At 58.7% G+C, this 23,146-nt stretch overlaps 4 protein-coding genes across 4 annotated transcripts; 2 read left to right on the top strand and 2 right to left on the bottom strand.

The window, feature by feature from the left end:
* The first annotated feature begins 9,328 nt into the window (after positions 1 to 9,328).
* SPS19 (2,4-dienoyl-CoA reductase ((2E)-enoyl-CoA-producing)) lies at positions 9,329 to 10,941 on the top strand. The gene is made up of 4 exons (XM_047982215.1): positions 9,329 to 9,734; positions 9,807 to 10,000; positions 10,066 to 10,130; positions 10,197 to 10,941. Exons 1-4 carry the CDS (start codon positions 9,680 to 9,682, stop codon positions 10,795 to 10,797), a joined length of 915 nt encoding a protein of 304 aa, XP_047838177.1. The 5' UTR covers positions 9,329 to 9,679; the 3' UTR covers positions 10,798 to 10,941.
* Positions 10,942 to 12,597: 1,656 nt separating this feature from the next.
* Positions 12,598 to 14,588, top strand: JDV02_001297 (uncharacterized protein). The gene is made up of 2 exons (XM_047982214.1): positions 12,598 to 13,493; positions 13,569 to 14,588. The coding sequence occupies exons 1-2, from the start codon at positions 12,851 to 12,853 to the stop codon at positions 14,378 to 14,380; spliced, it is 1,455 nt and encodes a 484-aa protein (XP_047838176.1). The 5' UTR covers positions 12,598 to 12,850; the 3' UTR covers positions 14,381 to 14,588.
* JDV02_001296 (uncharacterized protein) lies at positions 14,445 to 17,280 on the bottom strand. The gene is made up of 5 exons (XM_047982213.1): positions 16,867 to 17,280; positions 16,671 to 16,771; positions 15,263 to 16,595; positions 15,039 to 15,206; positions 14,445 to 14,935 (listed from the first exon to the last, which is right to left on the bottom strand). The coding sequence occupies exons 1-5, from the start codon at positions 16,910 to 16,912 to the stop codon at positions 14,865 to 14,867; spliced, it is 1,719 nt and encodes a 572-aa protein (XP_047838175.1). The 5' UTR covers positions 16,913 to 17,280; the 3' UTR covers positions 14,445 to 14,864.
* Positions 17,281 to 19,193: 1,913 nt separating this feature from the next.
* On the bottom strand, positions 19,194 to 22,793 carry JDV02_001295 (Tripeptidyl-peptidase I). Its single transcript, XM_047982212.1, has 6 exons — positions 22,306 to 22,793; positions 21,652 to 22,248; positions 21,063 to 21,529; positions 20,632 to 20,867; positions 20,204 to 20,487; positions 19,194 to 20,132 (listed from the first exon to the last, which is right to left on the bottom strand). Exons 2-6 carry the CDS (start codon positions 21,879 to 21,881, stop codon positions 19,385 to 19,387), a joined length of 1,965 nt encoding a protein of 654 aa, XP_047838174.1. The 5' UTR covers positions 21,882 to 22,248; positions 22,306 to 22,793; the 3' UTR covers positions 19,194 to 19,384.
* Between the last annotated feature and the right edge of the window lie 353 nt (positions 22,794 to 23,146).

Raw genomic sequence — 23,146 nt, 5'->3', positions numbered from 1 at the left:
CCAAGCCTGCCCGGGACTCTGGCTCCGAGGACGTTGTCGCCCTGCATAATAAATCTTATATAAGAGTAACTACCAAGTAGTCGTTCCTAGTTGGGGTCTCCCGGACCTTGACGCCGCCAGACGGTACGACGGCCCGCGCAACTTGCACGCCGGGGCACTGCACGCTTGATGCAGTATTCGCAACGCGATTCAACCTGTGATAAAGCCAAGCCGGAGCAGCTCCCTGACGGTTTCTTTGTCGCCACCCATCGTGTGTCCCTAGAACAGAGTTAGACCATCCATCGCCTTCGGCCCATTTCATGTCTCTGGCGTGCTACATTGGAGGTTGCCAGAAACAAGGAAGAGCCCATTGCCTCAAGAAAAATGACCTGCGCCCGGCCGCGGGAAACAGGGTTTCTGACACTCGCTTGCCTCAAATGATGCATCCGCTGAACTAGTTATTCTCGTCCAAGTCATCTCGATTATCGTGTTTCCAGACCGACCGAGCCAATGAATGAATATCTTGACATCAAGGTCTTAACTTGGGGCGCAGGCCAATTTTCTGAGTGAGATGATACGGCACGTCGGCCTTACTTGCATCCAGGTACGTACGCATCTTCATGCACGCATGTTCTCGTCATCTTTCTGCCTCGATGCAATGGAAGGTGCGCAGGTCTCAGTTGGCAAAAAGCTTGCAAATGCCCACCGAGAGATGCGACGTGGGTGCGTGCCATGCCATGATGACTGTGCCAAGAGTCGTAGATGTCTCGATTGTCTTGGAGCGCCTTGCCGTCAGACAAGAAATCCCTGACAACCGTCTACAACGGCCTTCCAATGGAATGGGCCGGCCGAGCCTCTTGACCGAGGTTGGAGATGCATGTTTTACTCCCAGTACCCACCAATGCTCCGCAACGATGGCTTGGATGGCCAACACGCAGGCGACGGGGAGTAAATACTCGCTGCAGTTCCAACATAGGCATGTGCTCATAGATCATCGCCATGGTTTTTGCGTGCGTGCTTGCGAGAAATATTGGGTGTGGTTTAGGCAACGACAAGTCGTACATTGTAACACCTGGTTCTTGCGGCGAGCCGACACTTTTGAATCCTGATAGCCACCTCACCGCTTACGCGTGAGGACGTCAAGCTCTCTTGGCATCTGTGCTGGGGTCTGTCATCCGCCTTGTAGGAGGACTATAGCCAGCATCTATGTACTCTTGTACCATATCGTCACCGCTAGAACCGACGCAATCCTCGGCTCATCAAGTAGGCCACTAGTTTCCCACCGGCATTAGGCACGGCAAACGTTGGCCGATTGCCGTCGTTGTCACGTCCATAGCAGCGGAATTTCCGTTTCTTGACATCGTACTCGGACTCGACTTGAGCTTGCAGGATCCTTTACACTACTACACTCGTACGCAGTAGGGTAGCATCTCACTCTTACCCTACTCATCGCCTCATGGCCGCCACGACTGCGACCAACAGCGACCGATGCAGCCTGGCGCCGGATTCTCCTCTCCGGACATTGCTTGCTTCCCCCCTCTTGGGCGCCTTGACATGCCGATCTCGGGGGTTTATGCCGTTTGACGCGTACAAATCTCATGTACAGCTTGCGATGCAGCAAACTCTCGGGTGGCCATGGAGGCGACAGAGGCGGGACCAGCCTCGCAGTGGGGATTTTCAGCGTCGCACACGCGCTCTTCAATGCACAAAGGTACCAGCCGTGTCTGAAGGATCCGGGCAAGGTCGCGGCGCGGATGCCGAGTCCAACGGGACACACGGGGCTAGGATAAGGGCATCGGCGGCCGCGACGTCGAGCCAGTGTCGGTGTATCAAGACTCGGAGCCCAGCCGGCCACGGCCCATGCGACCAAGCCACGCCACGACCCTTGACGTCTGGAGGCGCACAAGGGACCCAGAATCGGACGGATCAACTGGCCCTTGGCTGCAGCTGTGTCACCAAGGACGCCATGATACGCCAGGCTTGGCAGTGATCACACACAGCAGTTTTGACGCAGGGCTTGACGCAAGCATGGACGACGACGACGGACCGTGCGCGTGCCATTGGCGGCCGGGAATCATACAAGTGAAGAAGAAGAATAAAACAAAAATAATTGAGGCAACAAAGATGTAATGTCTCGCGGCCCAGGCTCTTGACGTGCGTCAGTTGCAGTGGACGTCGAGTGGAGCGGCAAAGGTACCTTGTACCTTAGGCAAAGCACTTGCGTAAAAGTACTAACCTAAATCCATGTTTGAAATGATGCAAGGCAATGTCTGTCTCTCGTTGTTGGCAGGGCGGGCTGCTGCTGCAGCCATCCCGAGCGCAACCCGAGGTCCCTGCCGCGTGGGCAATCTGCAGCGGCTTGAGCCCCGGGTCAAGGGAGGGGGCGGGGGGGAGCTCGGCATCCCAAGTAGGAGGCTGATGATTCAACGGCACTTCCTCCAAGTTGACACCGGACGTAGCTCCGTGATAGCCGGAGGCTCTGCTTGGAAAGGTTTTCAGGTACTGTATATACTTGGTGGAATCTCCGGTTAGTAGTACGCCCGCCGTCGGTCAATCAATCGCTTCCTCGTGCAGGAGCTGCTGCTTTCTACCTTATGCAATCAAGGAGCTGCCTGCGTACCTTAGGTATCTACCTACCTGGGTAAGGCAGGTGAGGTACGGTAGGTATACAGTATAGTGGGAAGGAGGTGTCGTCGTCGAGGCAGCTGCGCGTATGGGGTCTGTCGGCCGAGGCAAAGTGCGACGTACTTCGTACACGGTACAGCACGCTTGTACCTGCAATCTCATCCATGAGGTAGGTACGATTGACTGTCTGTCTGGCCTTGCCTTCCCCAAGAAGGCGCTACTACCTACTACGGTGATGCCACCAGTACCTCCTTGTTAGGTACCTTGGGGAGGTCCTTCCTTGGTAGAAACAGAGGTACTTTAGGCTGAGTTGTTCGTCGTGTGACGGGAGGTGCCCAGCCCATCCTGCTGGACCCAAGTTCACGAGGCGGCAAGAGACAACAGACGAGATGTCTGCACCTTCTCGCATTGGAATGCGGGGGCTCGGAGGGCCTGGGGCCGCCACTGCTTCCGACAGACGCGCCCGTATGTCCGTCACTCAGTCTGTCTGTCTGACTATCTGTCTGTCAAGCTGTCTCCAAGCAACCTTTGCATCCGCGCGGATAGCGCCATCCCATTCCTCTCCGTGTCCGCTGAGCCTCGTTGCGCCTTCGTACCTTACCCAGGTAGGTGCCTTAGCTACTCGCTCAGAGTCTTGTACCCCCGACTCCTGACCTCTGTTCCGTGACAGGTCATCAGCCGCCCGCTGGTGAAGCCGCGCGAGCTTGGACCCTCGTCCCCTGCGCGGCCCCCGACAGATTGCGAAATGACAGCACCAAGAGATGGTCATTTCAGTGCCCGTGCGGTGGGTGATGAAGGAAGAAATGGCTTCCCGTCGCATTGACACCATCCACCTGCCGGTTGGCAGCGCTGCAAGTCGACGCTGGCCGGTCGGTGTCGCCAAACAACAGGCTCCGGACACGTCCGACGAGAGCACGTCGTACGGCCATGGTTTCGAACCCTGGCTCGGTTCAGCGGCAGCGCATCCAGGACTTGACAACGAACGCATGCGAACACAATCCGGCGCGCGTGATCCTCCGTTCCGCTGCGTGACTAGGATCACTTCTGGAGACATTGGACACGCTTCGATCTGCCCTGCCGGCCTGGGCTTGGTCCAGCATCCATCTCAAGTTCTGACATCGGTCCCGGAGCCGCAGGCAGGATGGCACAGACCGTGACCAAAACGCGTAGGCACGAGTAATAACCTTGTTCATATCCCGTGATGGGCCCGGCATTCCCGGCTCCGGCTTTGCTTTTCCCCTCGAGACCCGTCGCTTTCGATACCTACCATGTCCGGATATTCAGATCGCTACCCTTGTCTGGTCGCGATGCTCGTGCGCGCAAAGCTCGACCAGGGGCTTCCACCCCAGGCCCCGACCAGGGGGCATATGCAGGGTTCCATGCCGACACGCCGTGGGTAGTAGCCCCGTCCACCAGCACCTCGAGGTCGGATCAACCATACATGCCCGGCCAGCGACAAAGTATCATCTGTACTTTGTGGTAGTATAGGCGAATCACTCCATAGTACACACCATCTCGACATTGGAGCACATGCGTTCCGACGTCGGACTCCGCTGGGGTATCACCCCGTTGAGCGGGAAAGCACATCCAGGTTCATCTCATGGGCCTTTGCTCGCATGACGAGCGTGGAGCCGCCCCGACAAGACCTCTGCCGGGCCCGAGCACCACGGCCAAACATCATCGTGACTGTCAGGCGACACGGTCGTCCCCACAAGCCCCGATGTCCCTTTCTTTTCATGTTTGGGGCATTGACTGCAGCTCCCAGGTGTCCTGTCCAAGCCGCGCTTGTCTTGCTTCTGCGGCCTCGCCTCGACCCCCCCCCCTTTGATCTCATTCTGAGGTCATGTCAATAACCCCCCGTCGAGGGCTTCAGGCCATCCACTGTTTGGCGGCCTGACTGACAGTGAAGGTTTGGTCCAGTCCATGGTCAAGTTTCTAGTTGTGCGCTAGGTCGCTCGCTAGCACGAAGCCGCACAAGTATCCCTTCCCCGCGAGACAGCCGACAGCAGAGGGGCTCTCTCTCACCGGTTCCTAGTTCGACTGGAAGCTAACGGCCATGGAAAAACGTTGTCATGGGCCGCGAGACAGGCCCCTGGGCAATGGCTCACCACCCAGACCCCTCCTGGTCTCCCCAGCCTCAGCACGAGGTGACAGATACGTATGGTGACCGCCCCTCCCCCATGCGAATCAACGCTCTGCCATGGTCGTGCCCCAGGGCGTGCCCGCCAAGAGGATTTTCTTTGCCCTGAGCTTTGCAAGCCTGCAGACCCCGGGCCGGGGAAAGATGCCAATGCGATGTGGCCGCCCATGAGCGTGGGGCGTTTGTGCCACCACTGTCCGTATCGTGTGTCTGTTCGACGATGTCGGTCACAGCCGTATCTCGCTCGCTCTCCCCGAGCGCCTCCATGTCCGTTACTGTTCTTGCACGCAGCCACTTCGTACGGGCGCGTGTGATCTCGTCCTCGTCTTCCGGTGTGAGCGGGCCCATGGCATCGCAGGCGCCGGCCGACGCAGCCTGGTCGTGCCTATGGCATCGCAAGACCGTCGCCTAACAAGGCCGTCCCTCTCATGCCAGAACAACAAACAAAAGTCAGAGACGAGGGCACTTGCACAAGGAGCGGCAACAAAACACATCAAACCCATCACGGCCCGGCGGACCCGGCGCCAGCGGCGGCGGGACGAAGCAAGCTTTGGGCTGTGACTGCAGTTATCGTCCAGTGTTTTAGATCGCCCCCCCCCCCCCCCCCTGGGCTCGACCTTGGCTTATAGTCAACACCCTCAACGCGCACACCCCCTCCCCCGGTTTGACGAGACGAGACGCCAGCCGCGCTCAATGCTCCTCAGACAGCAGCCCATGGGCACGGTCTCATCCCGCGTCGTGTCACCACCGGTCGGACGCGGTGGCCGCGCCGCGCCGCTCCGCGCTCGAGGCTCGTCGTGGCTCGACGAGAGACCGTGCCTCGGCTGCTGTCAACCAAAGATATAACAGCTGCGGCCGCTCCCGCTTCCATGCCGCCGCCGTCCCGCGTCCCACTCTAGATGTCACATCTCGACTAGCGATAATCATCACCGACGCTGCCCTCTCTAGGCTGCTTGTGCATCGCATTACCTGCTCGAAGCCAGCAGTGTGCCGCACAGCTTTGACGTCACATACGATTGTGTTTGGTATATGTCACCAGGGGAGACCAACTCGTCTCGCGTCGGCCTGTATGCAACAAGGCAGCCTATATCGCAAAGGATAAAACGTATCTTCGGGCTTCGGATCTAGGATCTGCACCTGAGAACCAACTCGACACAAGGGCCATTCTCTGCCAGGTCCATCCGGGCGTGTCCAGGCTGCTATTGTTCCCAAAGCCTCGAATATTGGCTACCACCGCGGTTGCTGCTGCTGCTTCTGCTACTGCTGCTCGCGTTCGAAATTTACTGATCACTTCCGGCCCAGACTCCGCTGTATGTATGCCTACGTCTCGGAGTGTATCTGCCCCAGCTGACATGGATGCCAGCTGCTGCGTCTGGCAGGTCCTCGTCACCATGTGCGACTTCACAAAGAACTATTATATCTACACGTCCTGCATAGATCCGGGCGCCCATTTCTTCAGCACCTCGACAGACGGCAGCCGCAAGAAGTCATGCCCGTCAGGGCCTCATGAGCGCTACATTGTCCTCCCCGAGACCTGCCCGCTGTGTTGCAAATGAGATGGCCACCGCCACCCCAAAGGCCGTGGACGATCTTGTTAGTGACAGGGTAACAACGACGACAACAACAGAGACAACGACCAGCGCGCGTGTTCGCCGTTGCAGGCGTTGGTAATATTGTGCAGAATGCGGCAGTTGCTTGCACCCTCTTGGTGTCAGGCCTCACTCATATCGGTGTTTATTCGGGTTTGGGAGTTCCACTGGCGCAGGGCCGTTCCGCAGCAACAGACTTTGCAGCGTAGATTGGCGGCGACGGAGCGTTATGTTGGATTCATTTGTGCCGGGGCTGCCTTCGGCTTGCTCGGAGACGCATTGAGCGTGCGGGTTTCTTGTTTCCTAGCTATTTTACCCCAATGACAAGCTTCCCCTACCGTATATGGGGCAATGCCTTCTTGTTGCTATTGCTCTTTCTCTTTGACGTCTCTACCTGCACTATAGCTGCCACTACTGCTTCTGCTGCTGCTGCTGATACTGCTGATACTGCTGCTGCATCTCGCCCGAGAATTCCTTGGCTCGGCAGAGCGAGCCCTCGTCATCAGGGTTTCGAGTGTCTCGGAACAGCACTTCCAAATGCCGAGCAAGATGCCAGGGAGGGATGCCCTGGATTCGGTCGGCCCCAGGCTTGGCAAGGGCAGGTGACAAGGATGGCCATCGTCGCATCCGGATGTACGTGTTCTACCGCCGCCTTCTTTGTGCATGATATAATGGGAGCACACATTCCGCCGCAGAACATTTGGCGATGATGGGGTAGTAGTGAGCAGTGAGGCGTGGGGAAAGCGGACGACGACTCGGAGGCAAGCGACTGTGGTGAACGTACGGACGTGCCAAATTGACGTGATCAAACAGCTGGCCTCAAGAACTACGTCAGCAGCTATGTCAATGGGGGGCGAGGAACACGCGAGGCGGCTTTGAACAAGGTTCGCTCGTGCTCCCATCCATAGGCATGACGCAGGAGAGCGGCGCTACACGTGGTCAGTCGTGACTGGTGGCCTCGCAGCCGACGAATTGATTCTTCTGGTTGGGCTAGAGATGGCATCTTCTTTTTTTTTTTGAGTGTTGCGAGAGCAGTGCGGTGCGACTGGCATCAGATGCGCTGGCATGGAAGCAGACAAGAAGGCGTTGGGACAAGGCTCGGTCTGAGATGAGGCAGGCATGCAAGCAGGCAGGCAGCAAGTACGTCGCAGCGACGCGCTTGCTTGCAGAGAACTGACGTCGTACAGCGGCGAATCGGCGTAGTGAGGTCGAGGGGCCGGGACCAGGGCCCATCCTGGCATGTCTCTGTGCTGCGAACCGCGCCGTTGCGGCTGATGGGCCGTTGAATCGGCTTGCCGAACGGCGCGTCGCCGAATGCATGATCCTAACGGTCTGGGCGGCTTTCCCTTTCGGGGCATATAAAAAATGACAGTGACTGCGCTGCTGACCAGTGAGGAGCCCAAGGCGAAGAGGCTTACGAATCGGGGCAGGTCCTGGGAGGTGACAAGGCTCTGAACTTTCTGAAGAGTGCGAAGGGTGGAGGCCGAACCTAAACGACGACAACGCTGAGCTATGCCGGGAACGAGCCATGGTCGCGAGGTCAAGATCGGATCACAGGCGAGACGAGTGCCCGATGAACCCCCGGCTGCTGAAGGGTCCGCATGAGCGCAGCGGCCGGTTCAAGTGACAGCCGGTTTTGGATGGCCTGGAGTCTCGAATTTTTGTGACCCGAGGCCGTACCCCTCGCGTGGGCAGCTGCGGCAGCCAGACGAGATGCTCTCGCGTTCTTGTCCTTCTGGAGATATTGCCGGAGTTTGCCACCGGCAATGGCTGAACGACTCCATGGTTGGCTGTGTCGCGGCGCAGCCGCAGAACGTGGCCGGGTGGGATGCGGTCGGACGTCCTACTAGCGTTGGCCCATCACACGCTCGCTCCAAAGCGCCGAAACGCGGGCAGGCATGGTGATCCCGGCAAAAGTAAGTTGCGTCTGAACAGCGTCGGCCGGGGCTATCGCGCTTAGTATCAAGGAGGATATGAGCGCAGGAGGAGCATGCCGGCCATGACATGGTTGCGGCGGTCGAAACGGCACATCAAGGCCGAGTTGTCGTGGCCGCAGCACGGTGCGGTAGCTATGCGGCGTCCAGGATAGAAGCTCTGACGGTCATCAGGGCCTCACCGACGCTGCAGGAGCTGGCCGGGTTAGGAGCGTCGTCTCTTGTCTGCGCCACGCACTGGCGCCACGGGGGTGTATCCCGTTCAAAGGTGGCGGTTAAGCATCATCTGTAGATTCTATCAATATGACGCACATGGTACGAGTAGAAACGACCGCTCAGACAAAGTCCCTGCGACACGCCACGATGTGATGGGTATGCAGCCGCTTACATGTCGCCGCTTGCTCGTGAGCGCGTTCACATGTGCGGCGCACAAGGGCCGACGCACGGGGAGCGGTGGCATTCTGCGAGTTGGTTGACAGCGAACGCATCGAGTTGACTGGAGCGTTGAGAGTCGGGCTTGGGCAGGGGCAAACCGAGTGCGAGAGGGCGATGTCGGAGATGGGCTGGCTGCCCGGGCTGTGTGGGTGGTTGCTCGCCGTACGGAAGACGGTCTAACTAATCCGTAGTTAGGTGGTGCATGTTCGGAACAATAAATAAGGAAGATGGACACATGGATCCATCCTGGTCTGGAGGCCTTGGGTGCCTCGTGGCCTTGAAACCCCAACAAGGCATCCAATCCAGGCATCGGGTAAGTTGACTAGTTGGTACGTACAGTATAGTTCTTCTAGTCTTTGTCCACAGGGAAGGTGCGTAGCACCACGGGGCCGCTGAAAGGTTCCAATCCGTGCCGATGGCGGTCCGTGTGCCCGGCGACTGTACCTGCCGGCCGCCCCGCAGTGTCCGCCGATGCACGTGCATGATTCCGGATGCGACTGGTAGGTAATAAAGGGGCCGGGGCAGGTCCCTCGGCAAAAGAGCCGTCCGGCCCGGCCAGCCAGCCCTACTGTTGTGCGCTGTAACGTAACGTAGTTAGCAGACGAGCTCCTTGGGACTCGAGTGACGAACGGGAATGGAGAAAGGAGCCGGCCGACCCCACCCACTCGCTCACGCACTCCATGTCGTTGGCTGCCGCCACATCTGAGCTCCGTGGGCCGAGGCACGCGCTCCCCCGTAAGCCGTTTCTCATCAGTACTGGTCGCAACCGCCGCTCCCGGGAACCGACCACATATACTGTAGTACGTTGGTTACCAGTCCTCTTCTTCCCCGCGCATGGCTGCCAGCGCATCGCCAACACAAGAGTACAAGGCCGCGACAACCTCAGCGCGCGCGCAAACATCGGCTCTGTTGCTCTTCCTTGACAGATCGCCCCCGAGGATCCCCAATTCCCCAGCCGTCCTTCGCCCGCCGACACCATGTCCATTCCAGAGTCGCATTATCTGTCCCCCGTCTGGCGCGATGGCCTCTTCAGTTGAGCCTCCCCCTTTGCCCCCTTGCCGAAAGCCCCCCGCGACGGCTGGCCCGCTGACGTCTCGCCCGCAGAGGACCGCGTGGTGTTTGTGACGGGAGGTGCTGGCACCATTTGCAGCATGCAAACAAGGGCCCTCGTTCGCCTGGGTGCCAACGCCTGCATCATCGGCCGCAGCGAGGGTAAGACTGAGGAGGCGGCCAGGGACATCGCAAAGGTCCGGCCCGGCGCCAAGGTCATTGGCATTGGCGGTTGCGATGTCCGCAAGGTATGCGTTCCTGCCGTCAAAGCTGTGGATAGGTCCTTGTCCTAACATGACCCGTTGGCTGGCAGATGGAGAGCCTCCAGGCCGCCGCCGATCGGTGCGCGCGCGAGCTAGGATCCATCGACTTCGTCATGTACGTTCCCCTTTGCTTACGCTCCCCCCGGGCCGGCCAAGCAAGGCTCTGATACCCCCCAAACAGCGCCGGAGCTGCCGGCAACTTCATCGTGTCGCTCGACGGCATGAGCTCCAACGCCTTCAAGTCCGTCATGGACATTGACGTGCTTGGAACCTTCAACACCATCAAAGCCACCATCCCACACCTGCTCAAGAGCTCGTCGCCCCGCATCATTTACGTCTCGGCAACGTTCCACTATACGGGCATGCCCCTGCAGGCCCACGTTTCGGCCGCCAAGGCGGCAGTCGACTCCCTCATGGCCTCGGTGGCCCTCGAGTACGGGCCTCGTGGCGTTCAGAGCAACGTCATTTCTCCGGGGGCCATCGAAGAGACGGAGGGCACCGCCAGACTTGTGAGCTTGGACGAGACGGTTCTCGCGCGGTATGCCGCAAAGATCCCTTCGGGCCGCCTCGGCACGGTTCGCGACGTCGCCGACGCGACCGTCTTCCTCTTCTCCGAGGCTGGTACCTACATCAATGGCCAAGTGATTCCTGTCGATGGCGCCGCCTGGAGGAGGCAAGGTGCGTCGACCATGGGCGGGGACAAGTCTATGGAGTATCCCAACTACCTTTTGTCCACGGAGCCCCCCAAGGGCATCAAGGACACGAGGAAACACAAGCTGTGATGCGGGGAGCGAAACCACAAGGGCATGCATGGCAGGATCCTAGTGTGGGGCAAGGAGCGGATTGTACTTCTTTTTAATTGGAAAACGGCAGGCCATTGCATCTGGTCAAGTAATGGCAGGCGAAGCTTTTTTTTTTGTTCTGCCGAACAAGACGGGCGCCATGCGGACATGTTTACCGATACTACTGTACGGCATGCGAAGCTTCCGATGCGACGCCAGGGTCGGATTCCAAGGTCCGCTCTGAGGACCAGCCGCCCTCCGTAGCTTCTCCATCGGTCCTCGGGGCTGTCGTTGAAAGTCGCGCACATGGACAATGAGGGGGCCCTATGGGACTCTCAGTATGACACTGCGGTCCTCTAGATTTGGCATGGCATCCGGCGCCCTTTGGGGGCTCGACGACTCCACCGCTGTCGTGTTCGGTGTGTGCGACGGCAACCCATCAGCCAGTCTCCGAGGGGCCAGCTCGCATCCTGCCGACGGCCGCCGTGGGCAGCCCGGCCTGGCAACTGGGTGCCTGGGTGGACCAGCCTTGTGGTTGTGTGGGTGAACTGGCGCCTCGTTCCCACTCCGGCCAGCCATCATGCTGCCGTCGAAAACGGGGCCGGCTTTGGAGCGACGAGTCAATCGGCGCCGTCCGCTGGGAACCGGCGCCCTCCTGCGTGGCAGGTCAGGGCGGCATGGCGGCCCCCGGCAACCCCACCCGATAGCGTGACTGTGGCTTGATGCGCGGAACTCGCTATCTGGGCAGATGGCATTATCTTGGCTATCCTGGGGCGATGGTCCGGTTATTGCAGGTTCCTCGGAGATGCATCCATGGATTGAGGCCGACTTGCAGCGAGCGACAGACGGGCCCTGAAGCGCCCTTGCTGTACGAATAGGCGCTGGTCACGTTCTCGCCACCATGGCGTCGGGGCATACTGCATGTATCTCGGACAGTGGCGCGTTGCTCCGTTTCCGTTGGCCATTTTGTCAAGGCAGGATGCAGGCTCTGTGGTTGCCAACAATCGCCTCTGCAGAATCGGAGGTTGCGACGTGCCGCGCGGGGGTGATGGATGGAGTCTGGGGAAGCCATGCCGTCCTCGGGAGAAATGAGAATCCATAGTAGCCCAGAAGCGGGTTCAGATCGGTTCGGCTCCTGAGCCTGAGCCAACCGTCAACCAATATGTACGTATATGTGTGCGAGGGGGAGGAGAATGGACGGAGAGAAACGGACGGGCCATGCCATCAATCCATGCCGAGCATCTCCAGCTGCCCCCACAGCGTCAGGCGCGACCGACCCACGCGGGGGCCCTCTGGAAGGGACCCGGTATTACAAAGTACTACTAACCTGTCCAGGTACTTTACAAGATACCTAGCTTAGTACCTGAGGCATCTTATGTCCTTAGGTACTAGGTACTAGGTAGGTATGTAATGGACCGAGTGTAATATCGTTCTTCGTACTCTGAGCAGCGAGCAAGTCCACGTTCCAGCTAAGTGCTGTCAAGACATTTCATGGCACCTCAGAGGTGGTGTGGCCGCTGCGCTGCGGGGAGTCGGCCGCCCTCCACCAACACCACCACAGGTACTTCGTACGACGTACGTACCTACCTACTCTAGTACTAGGTAGTTATATGGGCGACGCAAGTGGAAGGAACTTCCGGGGCGTGGGCGGGGAAGCTACCTTACCTGCTTTAGGTACTACATTTTCACGCATCTCGCTCCCCGGCGCACCGCAGCTCGGCCGACCGGGCCGCGACCAAGAGTTAGTATTTATCATGGGCTCCTCCCGTCCCCCATTCTCCCCCTTCTCTGCTGCTCTGATCCCGACTCTTCTCCGGCTTCTCTTCTCTGACCTGGGTGTCGAGTGTTGCCGCTGGCTACCTAGCGATACCCCCGACACTGGTTCTCTACACACCCTTGGGAAAAGAGAAAAAGTCAATTCATCAACCAGACCTCAGGCTTCCCCTCCCCCGCACGCATAGTATCAAGGTAGTCCATACCTTAACTAGTAACTACCCCCAAGTCACTCTTATCACACAGCCACTGCTGCGAACCCCCCCCCCCCCCGACAGTCATGCACTCCAAGCTGCTCGTCGCCGCCAGCCTCTCGGCCTTGGCAAGCAACGCCGTCGTCTCAGCAGCCGGCAGCGAGCGCATCCTCGGCGTCTACGTCTTCCACCGCCACGGCGACCGCACCGCCAAGGCCTGGGCTCCCGTCAACCTCACGGCCCTCGGCGCCGACGAGGTCCACTCGTCGGGCGCCTTCTACCGCTCCCGCTACGTTTCGTCCGACGCCGACTTTCGCGTCGCCGGCCTGAGCGCCGAGACCGCCGTGCTTTCCCAGCTCGAGGTCACCTCGCCCAAGGACGCCGTCCTCCACAACTCTGCCCTCACCTTCCTCCAAGGCCTCTACCCACCCACCGACTCGCTCGAGGTCCTCGCAAACGGCACCAAGGTCAAGGCGCCCCTCAACGGCTACCAGTACATCCCCATCGACTCCGTCAGCGATGCCGCCACCAGCAACAAGGCCGAGAGCAACGCCTGGCTCCAGGGCGGCAGCGGATGCGGCAACGCCGTCGTCAGCTCCAACAACTACTTCACCTCGCCCGACTACAAGCAGACGTACGACGATACCAAGGACTTTTACCAAAGCCTGCTGCCCGTTATCAAGGGCACCTACGGCCCCGATGCCACCAACTTCAAGAATGGCTACACGAGTACGTTTGCCCCCCCACGACTTGGCCTGTCCAATGTCACGTCTTGTCCATCATGTACTTACCGTTTCTTCCCAGTCTTTGACTTGATCAACGTCGCCACCATTCACAACTCGTCCATCTCCGACAACAAGCTTCTCACCAAGGAGACCCTCGCGCGTCTCTACAACCTCGCGTCCGTCCACGAGTGGAACCTCGCCTACAACTCGAGCGACCCCGTCCGTGCCATTGCGGGATCCGTCCTCGCCGGCCAGATCATGGACGCCCTCCAGCCCATCGTCGACGGCAAGTCGTCCACCCCAAAGTTCAACGCGCAATTCGGCGCCTATGGCACCTTCATGGCCTTTTTCGGACTCGCTCAGCTGCCCAAGGCCTCGCCCGACTTCTACGGCATTTGCGACTACGCCTCCAGCATGACCTTTGAGCTCGTCACCACTTCCACGGATGCCAAGCCCAAGGCCGACGACATCAGCGTCCGCTTCCTCTTCGCCAATGGCACTGCCGCGGAAAAGGGCATCAAGACCTTCCCCCTCTTCGGCCAGGACAAGGACACGCTCTCTTGGAACGACTTCAAGACTGGCATGTCCAAGTTTGCCATTTCGGATACCCAGCACTGGTGCCAGCTTTGCGGAAACACCGACGGCAAGTGCGCCTCCAACTCGACGGGCTCGGGTGGTGACGTGGCCCAAAACTCAACGGGCTCTGGCAGCGGCGGCGTCAGCAAGCCCGTCGCCGGCGTCATCGGCGCCCTCGTGACCCTCGTCGTCATCCTCGGCATCCAGGCCCTCGTCATGGCCATTGGCGGCCTGCGCCTTGTCAAGAAGTCGACACTGGCCGGTGCTCGTCGCAGCGGAGAGGTCAGCGAGGCCGGCGGAGTCAAGTCTTCCTGAAAAACGGACCGCGGAAGAAGATTGGATCATGACCTTGCTCGGCGAAGCTAGGAGGAGTGGAACTGGCAACTTGGCAGCGTACATGGGCGTCGGCCGTCTCGACAAAAGCGGTCGCAGTGACGGGACAAAGGGGGGTTTGGTGTCTTTTCTTTTTGGTTTTGCTTCGTTTCAATTCTGATACCACTCAATGGACATGATTAACGGGCCATGATGAACTCGACCTACTCTCCCACCAGGCTGTAGTCAATACACGTTCGCGTGTGCCAGCATAGTGAACATTACTTGGATGCCCTCGTTATATCCCGCGCGCCTAGCACCCTGCCGCCTATCGCAGTTGCCCGTCTTACTGTACCCCCGAAAGCACCAGACTAAAATCACATCATTCTTCATGACCCCTAAACACCGTGGTTTCCGACGAGATGCGCGGATTGAACAGAGAGAGGAATACAACGCCAAAAGAAGAGACGAAGGACGGGTATCAGCATCATCGCAGCCCGCAAATGGCCTGGACGTCGTGGTGGTGAAAATATGCCCTGACACGCTTTCCATATATGTCTGCAAGGCAAAGTTAGCAACGTGATGTGTGGTGCCAGACAAGGAGCCAGCGCCAAGAGAGGGGGTTTAGGGGGGGGGGGGGGTCGTTGGTGGCAAAACTTACACATGGGGATGCTTAGCAGGCAAATGCCCACCTGTACGGACGCGACGATGACGAAGACGCTCTTGATGCCTCCGTGGGTGATCCAGTCGTAAGCGTACCACGTCAGGATGAAGCTGAAGATGTTCTTGAATATGATCATCAGGGTGAACCCCTCGACCGTCATGCTTCCTGTAATTCTCGCGTCAGAGAGTAGCCGTGGCGCTCGCAGGGGGGACACGACTCACGGTATGCGTCCACAATGTACAGCGAGCTGGCCACGGTGCCAATGACCATGCCCGCCACTTCGAACGCAAAGAAGATGAGCGGCACAATATAGGTGAACTGGCCCGACATGATGTTCTGGGCCGTGATGCCAAAGCCATAGAGCCCAATGCCGCCCGCGATGAGCATGGGGAGCACGAGGAAGATGCGAAATTCGGGCTCGTATATTCCCTTGTTGAGCTTTGTGAGCACCCTGACGCTGCTGTCAGCGAGGAGACCGCAGACGATGAAGCCGCCAACGGCCCCTACGAACGGGGCTGTGTATGTGTATCCGGCCTTGACCTCACCCCACCAATATGGCGGGCCGATGAAGACAATGGCGTTGAGGACTGCGATGAAAATAGTCCACCCGATCATGGCCCCTTGTATAAGGCAACCCCAGATAAAGGCCGGGTTCATGATGAGTGGGAAGGGGCGGAGGAGGAGCACCCAATAGCGCTCATCTGTCTTTCTTCCGTCGAATAGGGAAAGGGACTGGATAAACGATTTCTTGGGTGTTTGGGCATGACCCAGGGGTTGCATTTCCCGAGACGTCGGGAACAAGACAAAACCAGGCTGCTTTTCCGAAACGGGGGCGTAGGACCCGTCTGGGCCCCCAGCGCCCGACGAAGAATTGGCCGAAGCGGGCGCCGGGTTCAGCTTGACTTCGTCCGACGTGTTTTCGTCAATGTTGAGCCTATAGTCTCGACGGTAGGCTGGTTCCGGACAGAAGAGGAACACGACCGGCAGAGTCAGGGCCATGAAGATGGCAACGAAGTAAAAGCTCCACTCCCAACCCAGCTGTTCGGTGATTTTGCCGACGAAGACGGGCGTCAAAAAGGCTCCGCCAAAGACGGCCAGGTTGGTGAAGGCCATGCGGAGGCCTCGCTGATGCACAAAATAGAGGTCGCCGACGGCGGCATTAAGAAGGCTCTCGAAAGGAGCGGCGCCTACGCCCTGGAAGGCCCTCGCGGCGGCCATGCTGTTGTAGTTTGTGCCCCCCGCGCCGGCCCAGACGCTCGATGCGATGCAGATTACGATGCCGATGAGGAAGAGGTGGCGCTTGCCCCAGACGCGACCCGACGGGACGAAAAAGGTGGCTGCGATGCCAGCGCCGAGTAAGAAATAGCCGGTGAGGACGGCAGTCTTTGTCAGGGAAACGACGAATTCGGTGCTAATGACGAGCGTGTTGGAGGCGAGAATGGAGCCAAGCGAGGTGGCCAGGATGCCGGCAAAGCAGAGAGCGAAGGTGATGAGGTCGCGCTTCCATAGCGGCCAGTTTAGAGGGTCGTTGGGATCATCGGATGGCTGGGGGATCTGTAGGATGTGTGAGAAGCAAACGAGAGGAAGGACTTGCTTGTCGCCGAGGCGCGGGTTCGGGGGAGAGCGTACGAGAATAATGGGAACCTTGCCGCTGGTGTCGCACTTGAGGGCTGTTCCGTTTTCCCGCACCTCTTGGGGCCCATCGCGGTCATCAAAGTATCTTGTGGTTCCTGACACAAGGAAACGCGGTCCAGGTCAGCGAGGGGGATCACGACGAGCGCGTCGGACAAAAAGTGGACGACTCTCCAGGCCCAGGGGCGCATACCGGGCACTTGTTCACCAGACTTGGGCTCGAGGATGCCGAGGCCCATGATGGCGGCGCAAAAGAATGAGCAGCGATCTCGACTGTGATCGGTAGAGGCACCGGAGGTCGAGGAGTGCCCAGGTGGGAGGAGGGACGGATTCGACGTAGAGGTTTTTAACGGTAGGATGGCGAGAGTCGCGCGAGGGGCATGGCGACGGTGAAGTTCCTGTGCAGTTGCGATGCGATTGGCCAAAGGGCGGCGGGTTTCAGTGTATTTGACGGCGCCGACGGAGAGGGCGCTTGGGTATCTTTTTCTGTCAAGAGTCGGATCGGCCGACGCAGGTCTGCAGAGCAGTGAGGAGATGGATGTTCAAGAACGGGGACAAGCTTGCGTCAGTGGGATGCAATAAAGCATGGGTAAGCCCAAAGTCAAAGCCAAAATGGCGACGTGGAGGAGGCGCGGGGGGGGGGGGGGAGGCTAAGTAAGTACCTTCTTCAGGGACGTGCAGTGCAGCGCAGCGTGGTGGTGCAGCCCGTGCAGCAGTGCAGTGCGGGAGGGGACGCCGCCGTCTCAGTTGCGGGCCTCGACAGGATCCATCTCCATCTCTTCAAGATTGGCACATGGAACGCGGGGTGGCATTGGATGTGGGCAGAGGCGGCAGGCGCGAACGCGGGCGCACGATCAATCATTAGCGGGTACGGAGGCTGCTGTCATCTGCTTTGTACTAACTTAGTAGGGGTAGGTACCTAGGTTAGTAACTTAGCTGCCTGGCCCCGGGTGGGTGCTTGGGTTGTGGGTGGCGCCTGCTGGGTGTCGTCTTGCCTAGGTACTTCGTAGTCTCTCGCTGTGAGCACTCGCGCTCGCGAGTTGGAGGAGCCATCAAGAGGGCAGCAGGAGCGACAGCTGCGTCTTGGCCCCCGCGCCTAAGGTACAGCTCCCCATACAGGCAGGTACTAACCTTGCCTTGATAGAGACTGTAAGTTACTAAAGTAACTTACAAGCCAAGTGTACTTTGTACAAAGTACCTACTTCGTACGTCGCTGCTCAATACCTTAGTACGCAGGTGGCCAGAGCAAATGCAGGCAGTCACATACCGTTTCGGGGCGACACTCGCGGCGCGGCGCAATTCAAACGACGGCCTCTCTGCACTTCGTCGGTGACATCGTGTCCAATGACGCCCATCGTCCTTCCTTCCTCCCTTTCCCCAGTCCGACGTGGTGGCTGCGTGGCTGCACGCACTGCGGGATGCATGCGCGGCTCCCCCTCCAGCTGTGTGGTGGTGTGTCTTGTCACCTTAGTATGCCGGCCAGGCCTCTTGTCTGGCGGCCTGGCCTCGGTCGTTAGGTCTGCGTGCTGCTACTGGCGTGGAAAGTCACCTGCGTATGGCCCGGCGCAATGCTGCTACATAGCACCGCTGCCTATCTGCTCTCTCTCCGATCCGAATACGAGTCAAAAGTTTGTTGGCTTGTCATTGAACTAACTTATATCGTGCAACGCACACACGCACACACACGCACGCACACACGCACACGCCCTCTCTCTCTCTCCCTCCCCCCAGTACCGTTCTGCGCCCCCGCCACCTGTCCCTCCCTCTTCTGCTCTGCGTCGTCTGGTCTTCTGATCTTCAGCATGACCGACCAGTGCAAGGGCCAGGGGGCTCGGGAACACACTGACGCCAACCAAGTACCGAGGAGATCTCGCCCACGGTCGTAGTGCTTTCAGTTCGTATACTGTACTCCGTACATAAGTGCGGATTTGCCGACTGGAACCCCCCCCCCCCCCCCCACGGGACAGGCGCCACCGACACGACACCGGCACTGGACATCTCCCAGGATGGACGCACATGCACCACATGCCATTTTGATCGATTGGTACGTTTTTTCGTCTGATGCGCAAGGTACTTACCACCTACCTACTAGGTACTAAGGTACCTGAGTACTAATGGCGCTCGGGGAGTCCCTCCCGGCAGCGGGTCGCCGCGACGGCCAGCGCCCGCCGACCGAACCCATCGGATCCGACGCCGCCCACGGGACGCACGACTACTACCTACCTTGCGCGCAAAGTAGCATCCACTGTCCACCATCATGCGAGCGGCGGCGGCGCGAGAGGCGCCCCGCATCCGATCTGAGTAGGTACACGACGATACTACGTAGACTGTACAGTATACAGTACAGTAGTATACGAGGTGGGAGTGCTGCTATGGGTCGCGAGCATCATCGATCGAGTCCATCAAGCAAGCACCCGTCCGCGCTGCCCACGAGACGATTTTCACGCCACAAGGTGCAACAGCTTCATCGCCATGGGACGAGGACCATCATTATATGAAGCACGCAGTCTTCTCGACAATGACGCATCATCCTTCTTCAGGTCCATGTTCTGGTCAACGGCAAAAAGCCACCTTCTCCGACCACACTTGTCCATCCCATTCAAGCTCTTCTCTCATCCTCCTTCGGCCTTGACCGCCCTCGTCGCCGGGTCGGCTCAGACACACACACACACACACACACACACACAATCTGGACGAACCCTCCCGTCCCCTCAGATCGACATAAAGACCTCAAGCATCTTCTTGTAATTGGGTGTGCCCATGCCCGTGACGGGATCCCAGCCCTTCTGACAGTGAAACCCGCCGTTGTTGCCGCACCCCGTGTTGGAGGGCCCGCCGAGCGGCTGCGACCCCACGAGGACATCGTTGAACATTTCGGGGTGCTGGTACAGGACCGGGTTGACGAAGCCGATTGGCGACTTGCCGGCGGCGAGCCGCTCCTCGTTTATGAGGTTGAAGATGGCCGCGACGATGGGCGCCGACATGGAGGTTCCGGCCCCGAGGAAAAATCCTCCACCCACCGCGACCACGCCGTTGTCCCCGGTCGCGGATAGGTCCGGGTACGCGCGGCCGTTACGATTATAGACCCCTCCATTCTTGGGGATCTGGCCGCGACTGGTGCTATACGAGGGGAAAGCCGGCGGGTACCTGGCGAGATAGTCCTGCACGGCCTGGCGCTGATAGCTTGGGGTCTTGTAGATGTTGCTAAAGCCGCCGCCCGAGGAGAATCTCTCGGTCGCCACCTCCCTATCTCCCGGCCGCTTATGTTCCTGTAGGACAGTGCCGCCGACGCCCGTAATGTAGGGGCAGTCGCATGTCGCGTCTGGCATGAAAATTGTATGGTTTGGGCCCATGCACTCGAGCCCAGGGTCCGCTACACCCGCGTCACCACTAGCGAGGAGAATGGTAGTGCCGGCTAGAGCCAGCTTCATCCACTCGTCACACTGCCTCTCTAGGTACCTAGGGATATGATATTGGTAAGTACGGGCAGGGGCAGACGGCGGCATAGAGAGGAGAGAGTCGGGCCATACCTCGCTGGATACCAAGGCTCGGTAAGGCCGTACGAGATGGAAATAACATTTGTCGGTGCTACGGTCCCGCAGTCCTGCCGAGAGCGGCTGCCGTCGATTTTTGGCGTGTCTCCGGTGTAGCCGTGTGACGTGCGGTTGCAGTAGCTACTGTCCATGGCATCGAGAAAGGGGTTCCAGATGCCTGTCCTGTTGCCGCCCGAGCCGGGGACCATATACATGACCGTGCTTTGCGGATAGATGAGAGGGACGGCCATTTCAAAATCCAGCATGCATTCGCCGCCGGCCTTATTTTAGAGCTCGAGTTAGACAGGGCCTTTTTCTTCTTCAACGGCGTTCCGTTATGTCACCCATCACTCCACAAACTCCAAAGCCATATCACCCGCTAGGGCCGAAGGGCAGCAACAAACAAAGGGAGAAAAACTACTTACCTTGTTAATGTCCGTCGACACCCCGGGAGTGCCGTCGATTTCGTAAACCACCGGCGTAAAATTCTGCGGCACGTACGGCGCGAACCTCTTCACGTATCGGTCCATGTCGGACTGCACGTAGAACTCACCCTCGAGCTCAAAGATGCCGAGCCTATTGCTCGGGTTCGCATGCTTACCCATGGGGATGTTATACATAGCCCGGAGACAATCGGGGGTGACCACGCGCCCACAGTCGCCTGGTTAACAGAGATATGAAGAATACTCGTTAGCTGTACTACCAAGACCACCAGCAGTTTTGGGGTCTGTGGCTTCATATCGATGAGGAACGGGTTAGGAGTGTCAACGCGAGCCGAGTGTCGCTCGCAAAAAGGAAAAAAGAGAGTTCCATCGGAATGACAGCAGCTCGAGGAGAATAGAGCATAGTTACGTACCGGGATTAGTAGACTCCAGTTCCGGCGGCAGAGGACGGGACGGCGGCCTGCCACCACTGCCGTTCATGCTGCTCTTCCGCCGGCGCAGGCTCTTTCCCGGGCCCGGGGCGAGCCGCGCAAAGGCAGTTCCGGGCACGATGAAGTCGACGTGGGCGGCGACATCCTCCGGTAGGTGGTATTCGTCGGTGCCGAGGTGGTGATCAGCGTCATCGCCCTCATCGCGGACCAGTATGTGCTTGTATAAATGGTAGTCGGCCTTGACGAGTGACTCAAGCTGGCCGACTGTCGCGTCGAAATGAACCCAACCCTTAGTCTCAGGCACGACGATGGTTTCCGCGGCGACGCCCGATAGGATGAGCCACTCCCTGACCTTGACGATGGATTCGTCCGACGGGGCGAAGAGGTCGATGATTTGCTCGCGGCTGTACCACTGGCCGTACTTGCCGGATCCGTGAGTCGGGTCAGACCTACATGTATGGACGAGGCACAATTGGCGTCAACATAGGGTGGTTCAGACGCAACCGGAGGGGGGCAAGGGGTGATCAACGTTCAGAGACTATGATGACGGCGGCGGCGGCGGCAGACGTACACTTCCAAGACGAGGTCCATGCCTCGCTCCAAGTTGCGTTGCTTCAGGGCGATGCGGACCGGAACCCTGGTGGCAGGGTCCGCGGGTTCCCGCTTGACCCATACGTCGTGATGCGTCTCGTCGCTGCGCTTCTGGTGCAGGACATGGGCACCGCCGCCGTGCGAGACGGCCGGCGCACTCAGCCCACCGGCCACCAGGCCACCGAGGAGAAGAAGGATGTGGTTGCGCATCGATGTAGAGCAGTGGTAGCTTTCAGCCCTGTGGCCGCCAAGTAGAAGGGCGTTCCCGGTGCTTTGGTCCGCGTCGATAAGATGGGCAGCGCCGAGTCGGGAGCAACAGCTCGTTTCGGGTACGGAGATAGAGAGCAAGCAAGCACCTGTGGCGCAACGACGGGGGGAGCGAACTCCGGCTTAAATAACGAAGAAGTGGCCATCGTCGTCAAACGTTGATTCTCACAATGTGAGGACCTATACATCCCGTCCTTTCCCTCTCGCGCTCGTCACATCTCGAGCGACAGATGCGTCCTTGGTGACGAGCTGCCTATTTTGACACCATGTTAGTTGGTCGTTTCCCACAGAACGCATTAAGCTTGAACGTCTAGTGGACCGCATGGTAAGTATAATGGTAGCTCATGTACGAGACACACCCACGTACCGGTTTACAGTTTCGCCTTCCTAAAGTGCGGTGGTTGCTAGGTGCTGATTTGCCGTTCTATACGCGACGAGTCCAACAACGATCACGGATCCCATGGTTCCGACCATCAGAGGACCGTGGTTGCGACTGCTCGGTCAGCCGTGTACATTCAATGAGAGAAGAACAGTGCTTGTGCTTGCGACGGGACTCTTTAGAGTCTATTCTTGAGGCGCCGAATAAGGTTGGGTATGCATATGTGTATGCATACTTCGTGGGTCATTTCGGAGTTTCGGGTCTGTTTGTTGCATCGTGACTAGAACTGCCTCAGGATGCTCGAGGAGGTTGGGCGAGTGGTGAAGGTAAATGCATGCTGGTAGCTTGGCGATACTGTACTTGCGTTGATGAAAACAGATAGTTACTCTGTGCCTGTCTTACTCAATGTAGCATGAGTCTGAGACGCATCTTTCTTGAGAAGAGCGCCAAGCTGATGACCTTTTGTACGAAGCACTACGAAGGGCGCACAGTGCAATCCAGGACGGCCCCGGTCTTTATTGCGCACACGCAGCATGGAATGGAAATGACCGATGACGCACTGTGCCGTATGTCATGCAGTATACTTCGTAACTTGCCATATGTGTTGAGGTGCGGTTGCCTTTCTTGGCCATGGCAGGCGCGAAGAACGCTCGACTTGCCCTTTCCATCGGAACGAACATGGCCTCGCGCATTCCCTCCCCCTCTCACGAGTGCCGCTTATCCGTGCTGCAGTACATTGAATATTGTTCTAGCTTCCCCCTCCGGTGCAGAGGCCCCGGGGGTCCCACTGCAGTTTAGTATCATGCGCGAGAGCCCCCCCCTTCCCCCT

Source organism: Purpureocillium takamizusanense, chromosome 1 (assembly GCF_022605165.1).
Source record: "Purpureocillium takamizusanense chromosome 1, complete sequence".
In the NCBI taxonomy this organism is placed as follows: domain Eukaryota; kingdom Fungi; phylum Ascomycota; class Sordariomycetes; order Hypocreales; family Ophiocordycipitaceae; genus Purpureocillium; species Purpureocillium takamizusanense.
Note: the sequence above shows the minus strand (reverse complement) of the source record. Positions and strands in the feature narration are given on the sequence as shown.